The 10,523-nt window shown below is 42.4% G+C and overlaps 1 protein-coding gene and 1 pseudogene across 2 annotated transcripts in view; one reads left to right on the forward strand and one right to left on the reverse strand.

Annotated features, from left to right (window-relative positions):
* Positions 1-7,339, forward strand: part of WDFY1 (WD repeat and FYVE domain containing 1) — a 45,052-nt gene extending 37,713 nt beyond the window's left edge. For both annotated transcript variants that reach the window (XM_066279010.1, XM_066279011.1), the window contains 3 exons: positions 1,524-1,654; positions 3,295-3,403; positions 4,132-7,339. In XM_066279010.1, coding sequence (XP_066135107.1) covers positions 1,524-1,654; positions 3,295-3,403; positions 4,132-4,191 — 300 coding nt within the window. In that variant the 3' untranslated portion in view covers positions 4,192-7,339. The remainder of the gene's footprint in view (positions 1-1,523; positions 1,655-3,294; positions 3,404-4,131) is intronic.
* Positions 7,340-9,069: 1,730 nt separating this feature from the next.
* On the reverse strand, positions 9,070-9,169 carry LOC136307054 (small nucleolar RNA U3; annotated as a pseudogene).
* Between the last annotated feature and the right edge of the window lie 1,354 nt (positions 9,170-10,523).

Below are 10,523 nucleotides of genomic sequence, written 5' to 3' on the forward strand. Positions count from 1 at the left end.
GTATAGTTTGTTGTGTGTGCAGTTAATCTGTCATTTTGTTTGGAATCACACTTTTCCCTATAAATGCTGTTGATCCATACTTCTTGATGTCACCGTCATGGTCTGGTAATAATGAGCCAGACCTTTCCTGGGGCCAGGGGGACTGTGACCTGACATCCCATTGCTTGTCCTGCGCTGCTTGTCCTGCGCTGCTTGTCCTGGAGACGCAGGGATGCCTGGGAGGCCCGAGAGCTTGTGTGGAGCGATGCCGCTCCTTCTCTTGAGGACTGCTGTAAAGTCACCGTTTCATGCTAGTTGAGCGCCAAGTCGGAATGAATTAGGGCGCCCGAGCCTTATGCTTCCACAGAGAGATGAAGAGTAACGTTTTAGCCCTCGCTGCAATGCTGCGACACAAATAATTTTAGACACTCCTAAATTGTTCCACGTAAACCTACCAGGAATATTTTTATTAAGCATGTTTCAAGTACTCATTTTTATTTTTTAAATTAAAGAAACATGCCCCAAATAACCTGTAGATGCCAAAGATACTCATGCTAGACGTTCATGTAATACGGAAGTTCTACAATAAAATAAAATATGTGTATGTATGTATGTGTGTGTGTGTGTGTGTATTTATATTTCTTCAACAGACTTGAAAGCAGAAACTCAGGTTTAATATGAAATTGTGCAAGTAAGTAAAAGTGAATGCCAATTTGACTCATTTTATTACTGGTTACACCCCTATGAAGTATTGGCGTAAAGTTTGTGTGTGGTAATAAACTTTCTCTGATTTTACTTACAAAGCTATTCTCCAGTAAGGTCTAATATGAGGCTGTCAGGCAATGCAGGAGTTATTTTAGTACTTACAATGTTCAAATATCATCTGAATTGTCTCATTAGCCTAGTTCCACAGTGCGTGTCTGGTGGCAGCAAGTACGTTGTGATTGGTGGGTGAGAGGTCCCTACTTCTGAAGGAAACACAAGTTAATTGTACTCTTATGAGTTAACAGCTAATGGAAGAGGAAATATGCAGCTCTTCTAGTGGTAAAAGAGTACATCCAAGTCAGTTATAACAACTGGACTATTTTGGAATGTTCTTGAAGCTTATTTACAGAGTCACAATTTGAAAGACTAAAATAAATAGTAGAATATCTAATTATGGATGTTGGTTCCTTAATAAGAGCATATTACATTTAATACCTTATTTCATAACTTTCTTTTGACATAGGAATAGATTGTACTTTCCCAAAATTTCTGGTCATTTGGGCTCATAAATGAAGTTGGTTTTAATGATGTTTGTTGACATTAAGGCATAATATGAGCGAACAAAAAAGCAGTATCTGACTCAACACAGTAAGGTTTGGAAATCCTTGTTAAATATTGAAATTGTCTACCTTTTGCTTATTAATTGCTGCATGGAATTGGGGTGATTATAATTCAAGGCGAGTCTTCCTTACTCCCACCCGATCCCCTGCTCTGAAGGGACACCAGGTACATTAGAGCAAAAGCTAACCCCTCCCTCTCCTCCTTCCGCGGCCCTGAAGCATCACTGCCGGAAGTGCGGGCAGGCCGTCTGCGGGAAGTGCAGCAGCAAGCGCTCCAGCTACCCCGTCATGGGCTTCGAGTTCCAGGTCCGCATGTGTGATTCCTGTTACGACTCCATCAAAGATGAGGAGTGAGTGTTTGCACGTCTCTGTCCTACTGTGCATTCGAAATGGGAAGTACTTCTGCACGGATGCACTTCTACCCACGTGTTTATTTCTTCCTGATTTTATAAACGATTGCCAGAGAGAGGATTCCATTCCAGCTTTATGACGTAAGACCGATTTCCCTCAAACACTGCAAGGAGTGATGTTGCTAGGACCAGCCGGGACACTGAGTGGACGTTCTTGAACCCCCGTGCCACCCACGATGCTGTGCAGGGTCAAAGCCACGTGCACACTGAGGCCGTGGCTGAGCTGGTTCTCTCCAGAAAGCATCTAACGCGCTGACCTTTGCTCACATGGGAATGGAAATTTAATTACTAGGGCAACTCTAGAGACCAATAGTCCTTTCCCCACCAAGATTTGACCTAGCGATCTGTTCTTACATAACTATTTGTGTTGAGACATTTCTGCCTGTTTCCCATTGTGTCCTGACTCAGGCAGATCCATTAGGGCAGAACCAGGATTCTTTCCCCCTCCCCTTTGAATTGGCTTTGAAAGCAGTAGACGGGCAAACCTGGGCAGAGGCCCCCGTTGGAAAGCTAGCGGGCACCTTTGGCGTTGGTCGGTGAGCTCGAGGTGGAGGCTAGGGCTGCAGACGGCAGAGCAGAGGGCTGCTCGCTGGACGGCAGAGAGGTCTGGAGGAAGCCGGCAGCCTTCCTGCGAGTGTGCCGCCCGCACTGTCCGATCTCATGCAGGGCAGTTTCCCCTACATGAAAGGCTCTTGATTTTATGTCAAGGAATATGTACCTTTTCACTAAACAAACCAAAAACCCAAACCAGTTATTTGGGGCGTTTTATAGATCTTTTATAAAACAGTCTTACAACTTATGCTTTTCTCATCCTTTAATTATAAAATTAGTTTTCAAAACTGTAGTCACACATTCTTGGGAGGAAATTTTAACACTATTATTATAAATACAGTTGACCTTTGAACAACATGGGGGTTTGGGGTGTTGAAGCCCTGGCGGTTGAAAATCTGTGAATAACTTTTGGCTCCCCAAAACCTACCTACTACTAAAAGCCTACTGTTGACCAGAAGCCTTGCTAATAACATAAACAACTGTTTAAACATATTTTTTATTAATTTTAATGGGGTGACATTGATAAATCAGGGTACATATGTTCAGAGAAAACATCTCCTGATTATTCTGACATTTGATTATGTTGCATACCCCTCACCCAAAGTCAAATTGTCTTCCGTCACCTTCTATCTGGTTTTCTTTGTGCCCCTCCCCTCCCTCCACCCCCTTTCTCCCCTTCCTCACCCCCTCCCCACCCCCCCTTACCATCACATTCTTGTCCATGTCTCTGAATCTCATTTTTATGTTCCATCTATTAAACATATTTTTGTTACATGTATTATATACTGTATTCTTACAATAAGTAAACTAGAAAAAAGAAAGTGCTAGTAAGAAAATTATAGCAAAGAGAAAATACATTTATAATACTGCACATATTTACTGAAGAATATTTGCATGTTAGTGGACCCACGCAGTCACGCAGGTGTTGTTCAGGAGAACTGTATTTGCTTTGTGTTGCTGAGAAAATGTATCCCTTAGCTCTAGGTACAGTCAGGTGAGTTCTGAATGGTCTCTTTTCTCTCTGTTAGTCGGACTTCTCTAGCAACCTTTCATGAAGGAAAACATAACATTTCCCACATGTCCATGGATGTTGCCAGGGGACTGATGGTGACCTGCGGGACCGATCGCGTTGTGAAGGTAACCTGCTTAATTGTCGCAATTAGCATCTCGGTAGATTTGCTGCCTCGTCATGCTGTGAATGGGCATAAGACATTTCTACTCCAGAATCGCATTCTGATGGCCACGCATGCCTTCCCTTCTCAGAAGCAGCCTATAGCCAATTAAAAGCCCGAACAAACTGCATGCCCGTGTTTCCAGGCCCTGGCCCTGGCTCACCCCCAAGGCATTTCCCTTTGCCTGGCGGCCCCTGAGCTGTCCGGCTGAGCCAGCCCAGGTTTTCCCCTCTCCAGCTGACCCTCGGCCGGAGACTGAGCCCTTGCTCTGGTCACTCCTTCCCCTGCTAATGTCCCTTCACCCTGGGCAAAGGGCTTCTGGTCGGAAGAAATAACCACACTCTTTCCCCCCCCATTAATTCCCACTGATACAGAAACTGAAAGTAACATATTTAGTACCGCTTTTGAGTTGTGAAGCTATGACATATGTTATTTCATAATAAAAAAATGGGCTTTTTCCCAGTGAACTCTTTTGAAATAAAATGAAATTAGGGTAAAACATCACTATGTTGTAATTTTCAGGTGTCTAGATACTACGTAAAAGCTTCTTCCTGGTTAGTGTTTTGTCACGTGTGATCTTGAGGTGGTTTTGCAGTGAAAGAAGAGGTTTGGGCCCCCTTCTCAGCGTCACTGTGTTGGCTGTCGCGGGCAGGCAGGTGACCCGTGCGGCCTCATGCACCTTCTGTCTTGCAGATTTGGGACATGACGCCCGTGGTGGGTTGCAGCCTGGCCACCGGCTTCTCTCCGCACTGACCGGGAGCCGCCTGTACCAAGTGCCGTTGTCACCTGAACGGACAGGAGCCACTCCAACACAGATCAACACTTTCAAAAGGAAAAGACATGTAACGGTGTGTTGGAAAGACTGATGTGGAAAAGGGTTGTCTGCCAAGTTCCCCGGAGGAGTGGAATCCTTCACCGAGACTTCCCTCAAACTGAGCTGGTGTGCGCCGAAAGGTTCATCCAGCAAATGAGCGTTTTAGAGAGAGAAAAAAAAAATGGAACTAAAGAGTGAATGCCTAGAACGTTCTTAAAGCACACTTGCCCGCAGACGGGCTGCCCCCCAAGGGCTCTGTGACTCTGCTGTTGGACGGGGAAGGGGACAGGGGCCGACCCCTCTGTCTGGAGCAGACGCAGTAAGGACTTCAGATCCCAGAGACTCCTCCTGGCTTACCGGCAGGATGTGAACACGCTTTCCACTTAGTTACAGACAGACTGCTAAAGACACCTGTTCCCTTCAGTGCCGATCTGCACCTCGTAATTGACTCATGTCACTCGTTTCTCCTGCCGGTCGGTATGCCAAGGGCGAAACTCACAGTTGTCGTGTGACTTGTGAAATTTCTGTAGTAACCAAGACAGTCTGCCTTCTTCCCTGCCCCGCAGATATGCTCTGAGGACAAAACGTTTTTATGGTGCCGTTACCCTGTGAGTCACACAAGCCGCCTGACTCTTTTGTCATCACAGTTTAGTAACAACTGATGGAAAACCCAGCCTCTGGCTTGCGTGTGGTGGGAATGACCCTTCTGTTCCATGGGACAGCTGAGTCCTCCCAACAGACGCAGTCTATTTCTATCGATAGTTCCAAGATGACGCCCCTGTGATAGTGTGGTGATTTACAAGTATACACCTCATACAAGAACTCCAAAGCTTTTTAAACAATATTGACTTGTAGGCATAACTAATATTAATATATATTTCATAGAGGGAAGTTGGTAACCCTGTCTCTGCACAGGAATTACCAATTTGTAAATTGCTTTCATAACGACTTGCAAAATCTATTGTATCAAATGGTGTTGGAAAGGGTTTTGGCCACTTAGTTTGGGATAGGGGCGAGGTGGGGGAAGGGGCGCCTACTTTTAATATTCAAATATTTATTGGCTGATTGTTTTTTAACAATAATACGTTTCTATTACTTTAGGACTATGGAATTGAATGGAGAGAGGCCTACTTTTTTAAGGATAAATTTAAAAATAGCAACAGTATTTTTGTTAGTCTTACTAATGGATCTTGATAAAAACTCACTACGACGTTGCTATGTTGGGATCATATCAAGACCACATGTCATTCTATATGAAACAGTTTAAGGACACACTCCATTTTTTTTTCAAAAGCAGCTAAGAGGGACTATATAACATTTGATAGGCAGTTAACCCGATATGTCTTAATGGCCAAGGGACACAAGTAATAAGGGCGGGGAAAGAGGTCAGACACAGCCCGTTTCAGAATGAGCAGCATTGGACGTTGACTTGCCTTCAAAAATGAGATGGAAGGGTTTTGTTACTTTTTGTAATTTCTGTATTATATCACCTGCAAAAGATGTTTCCTTTACAAACTTTACCTAGGCTTTCTGCAGAATGGACATTACTAATATAATCTGGAAGGAAAATCGAGTGATGGTAACTTCTACGTGGCAGTGCTGAATGCTGAGCTCAGTTTATAGATCAGCACACACAAAGGTGCTATCGCTGGGATTTTATGAAGTTTTGAAACAAACATTGACGATGATCAATTCCTTGCCGCTAGGAAGAGTGCTGAACGGTGGTTTTGTTTTCTTTATTCTGTGGAATGTGATTTTTTTTTTTTTTAATGTCTGTGGTAGACTGAGCAGAACATCACAGCTGCTGAGAATATGCCATAACTTTCAAACTTCTTTTTATTTACAACAATTTTTAGTGAAGAAGCCCAACATTCCATAGAGACTATGAGACACCTCATGGGGATTAAGCTCATATATATAAATCAAGGAGGAAATGCACATTTAAGGAAGAATTGGAGTGTGGTATCAGAAAAGGAGATGATTCCGTATAGTTTTCTCTCCACCCAAGCCTGTTAGCATTTTTCTGTTGGAAAACACATATGGCTGCCTTGTCGCGTCTCTGTCACACACTAAGTAGCAAATGGCACAATATTTTTTATAGAGGTGGGCAAGACTTATGTTCTCATTTTGACTGGCTGAGCACATAGGAAGTAGAGCTAGGCTTATAGGTATTGCCTTACTTTGTGTTACTCTTAAACGGATCGTTTAAAATAGTTCTTTAAGTAACGTTTACTGGTTTTTCCATTCCTGAATACCCACTTGTATGAATGGATTAAGAAGTACAGGATGGTGGAGAAGACCCTCATGTTTATGTCTAGCATGTATTGGATAAGAAAATGCCACCTCCTCATTTTCAACATGTTTTCAAATTGCCCTTTATCAGTACCAGTGATAGAAATCCCCTTTTAGCATTAGGTGGAGCCATTATTCATTTCAATGTAAATCTCTGTTTGCCATGTCCTAGTCCTGTCCTCCTGGGTGGGGGACATAAGCAAAACATTCTCTGGACGATGTCACTTTGCTGTCCCCGTGAAGAGTTCAGTTTGTTGGTATCCACATTTTTAAACAGTTGAAACTGGCCTCCATAGGCAATAAATACCACAGCGGCTCACACCCTTGGGGCTATTTTCTAAACTCAGTTTTTCTTGAAATTACTTTCTATTTCCATCACTGGATCTGGTGTCTCTTAAAATGTAAGAAGCCGGTTGCTATTAATGATAAACTATCTGCCTATTATAAACGTGAGGTTTAGCAAATAAGTAATACATGCTGTATTTATTAATTGTGAGCAGATTACTGAATGCCTACTCTATTTTCCAGAGTTTGTTATAACTCTTTGAGTAAATCAAAGTTAAATTGTACAACAAACTGACATTAGAATACAGTTGAAAGTGTTTTTTTCTGTAGTCTTTTTTGACTGGGGATGTTGGTGGGAACATTGTGTCCCAGGACTAGCCGTGTTTCTCTAAGGCGTAGTGCCCTGCGAATCAGAGAGCTAGAAAACTCTGTCCTTGGCTCCTATTTGTGGGTTCTGTTTTTGTGGGGGGTTTTGAGAAAATGCGTACAATAAAATATTCCTGCTTGTTACTCTGCTGCTTAAGTTAGCTTTTGTTATATTTGGTCTGGACCCTGGGTTGTAGCTGCTGTGTGTCCAGTGCCCTCTTCCAAAATCATGTTACTCAAGCCCGGCAACACCTCCGCCAGCCATTATTGTCCCATCGCCCGACGAAGAAACCAGAACGGTCCTGTCTGTCTGTCTGTCTGACTTGCAAGCACGTGCCTTCGTCATACCCCCTGCCTTAACGTGCTGGTGTGTAATGAGTGTTTTATGTAAGGGAGGCGGGCATGATGGTCTCTTTTGAAGTCTGTGAAGCCCTGGAGTCAGATGGCTCAGGAGGTCCAGGCCCTCTGAGTGCAGAGCCCTGAGGGCAGCATGTCCGTGCCCTGTCTTCCTCTCACAGCAGCTGTCAGCAAACAGGCTGGCTCTGACCCGGGAGAAGTGACCCCTCAGCTTCCCCGAGAAGAGGCTGCTTTGGAAACCCAAAGGGCAGTTTACTGTGCTACAAAGAGATACAGCTTTATTTTCTCTCATTCTCAAAACAGTATGTCTTTTCAAATAAAATAAAATAAAAAAGGAAAATAAAAAGGCAATACCAAAAAATACAAAAAAGATTTTTTAAAAACCTCCGGTCCTGCTAACTCAGAGAAAACACCATTAAACTTAGGCTGTGTATCTTTACAGTGTCTTTTTAAATGCATGTTTGCATATGTAACACACACTCTTAGGACACATCTCTAGTGGGGCAGCATTTTATTCCCACGTGATACAGTATGGATGGTTTGCCTTTCCAAGATTAGAGCTCCATGTTGGCACTTGTAGCTCTACGCAGTTGCTGTGGGCATTAGCTCTGTGCTGTCCCAGCATGCACTGACTGGGATTGCCAGTCTCCAGCAATCAGGCCACATGACTTGCTTTTAGCCAATAAGTGGGAGCAGAGCATTTAACTATAGTATAGTTGTCTCAGCCATTGGCAGTCATGGAAGCAGACACCAAGCCATCCCAGGGAACCCAACTTCCCTGGACCTGCAGTGGACTTTGCACAAGGAAAAAATAAATCTTTGTTGTGTTGGTCCACTGAGGTAGGGGTGTGTATGTGTTTTACCTACAGCATAATCTGGCCTAGACAGCCGAATTTCATGTTCCTAGTATGTGGCTAAATTATCATCAGTTTCACAAACCCCATGTTGAAAGTAAATTATACATTTTTAGGATATTTATAATTTTAATTAAAACACTAAATAGTTAACAGTACTAAACAGCATACTTGTATGTTCATCTTTGCTCACTTTTTCAATGATTTTCTTAGGGTAGATTCTTAGAAGTGGGGATTACTAGGTCAAAGAATATGCGTATTGTAACTTTTATTTTTATTGCTAATATCTTCACACCATCACCAACAATTGAATTTGTTTTACTGAATAGGCGATTTTAAAAAGTAGACCTTGGTGTCTTAATTTATGGAATTCTAGTTTATTAATTTACAATGAGAATTTTATCTGCTGAGCACACCTTAGTTTCTGTAGAACAGTCTAGAGAGAATCCAGTTCGACATGAGAAGGCTGTTCAGAGACCAAGGACGCAGAGGAGGACCTCTGCATGGATGGGTGGGTGGATGGATGGAAGAAAGGAGGGAGGGAGGGAGGAAGGGAGGGAGGGAGGGAGGAAGACATCGATGCCATCACAACAACCTGGTGTGCTTTTCGCCATGGGTGCTGGAGAGTCAACTGGTGTCACTGCACTTGGAAAGTGGGAACACTCCAGCAAGTTCTTGTTTCTGGATTTCCCTCTTTAGGTTCCACCTACCTTACCACCCCCTTGTAACAAACTATAGAAATGATCCCTGAAAGTATAGTCTTACCACCCCCTTGGAAAAACGTTCTCAGGTGGGAATGCAGGCACTTGAGCTTCAGCTTTCCTTCCCATCCATCACTCCCAATCCCTGAGCCTCCTTGACTATAAGTAGATGTCTCTCTCTAAGTCATTTCACTACACACACAAACCATTCCGTAGGAAGCTTATTCATGTTGGTACATGTGATTTCTCATGAAAGCGGGGCAATATATTCTGGTACCACCTTCTTGACTCTCGTCTCGTCATTTGTAGTATAGGAATGGAGCATGAAAGGTAACTTCCCAGGTGAAACCCAAGTGGAAAACTCAAGATCCAAACCCTGGTCTGTCTGACCTCAAATTTCATGCTCTTTTCTCTAGTTCCCATCTGGTTCTTTCATATTTGAAGAAATTTTAGATCCTGAATTTGACATTCTAGGGAAAGCTAAAGTAATAGGAATTTCTTTACACCACAAGCAATGGCAGTTTGGCAGTTTCCCACATTCTAGAGTTTAAAATAAAGAGGGGCTTAGAACTCTATTTACCATTTTATTTTTTTCCTTGAGATCATGAACCAGTGGTGGCACTGATAGGTAGCTTCTGTGATGATGTAACTTCAATCATTCATTTCTCATGCATTCTACAGAGCAGTGATCCTTAATCTGTATTTTATGATACTCTACCATTTTTAAGTCATTTTGGAACTGTTAAAAAATTTCTTTTAGAAAGTGAATTCTATTTTTATCTGAACTAGGTTAACATTAACGCACAGTAAAGAATATAGAGTTAATCCATCATCAAGATAATGAATTGAAATAACTTAAGGAATCCCTCTTCTAAAAATAGGACTGTTAAACTTGTTACACTCTTAAGAGACTATTACTTAAATCTACCCTGATGGCAGGGATTGTCATCTATTCCCATAAAATTTCAAAATAGCCAATAGCAAAAGAAAAAAAAAAATTAGCCAATAGCCTGTAGACTCTACCATGAAAATCAAACCCAACTACTAAAGTCATAAAACAGTCACATGATTTTAACATTTTAGAATTACAGCTATCATTCCCTTATTAAATAAATACTAAGTTTTGACACAAGAGTGATCAATAGCCAGATATTTTAATAGCTGTGAATTCTTTCAGTTACTTCTGTGATGACAAAATTTGCATGACTTCGTCGTTTGTTGAATTCAAAATACCTTAAGTCACAGAAAGGTAAATCATATTTGAACAATTGCACATTTATTTAAAGTATTCTTCTGGACCCACCACATGCTTTAACTCACATCATGAGATTTGACCATTTGCTGGGGTCCCGCCCCGGGGAGAATCCAGGGGTCCCACAGGAATGGATGGTGTCGGCGAGATATGAGTGAGAGAGC

The sequence above is a fragment of the Saccopteryx bilineata genome, chromosome 5 (genome assembly GCF_036850765.1).
Source record: "Saccopteryx bilineata isolate mSacBil1 chromosome 5, mSacBil1_pri_phased_curated, whole genome shotgun sequence".
In the NCBI taxonomy this organism is placed as follows: domain Eukaryota; kingdom Metazoa; phylum Chordata; class Mammalia; order Chiroptera; family Emballonuridae; genus Saccopteryx; species Saccopteryx bilineata.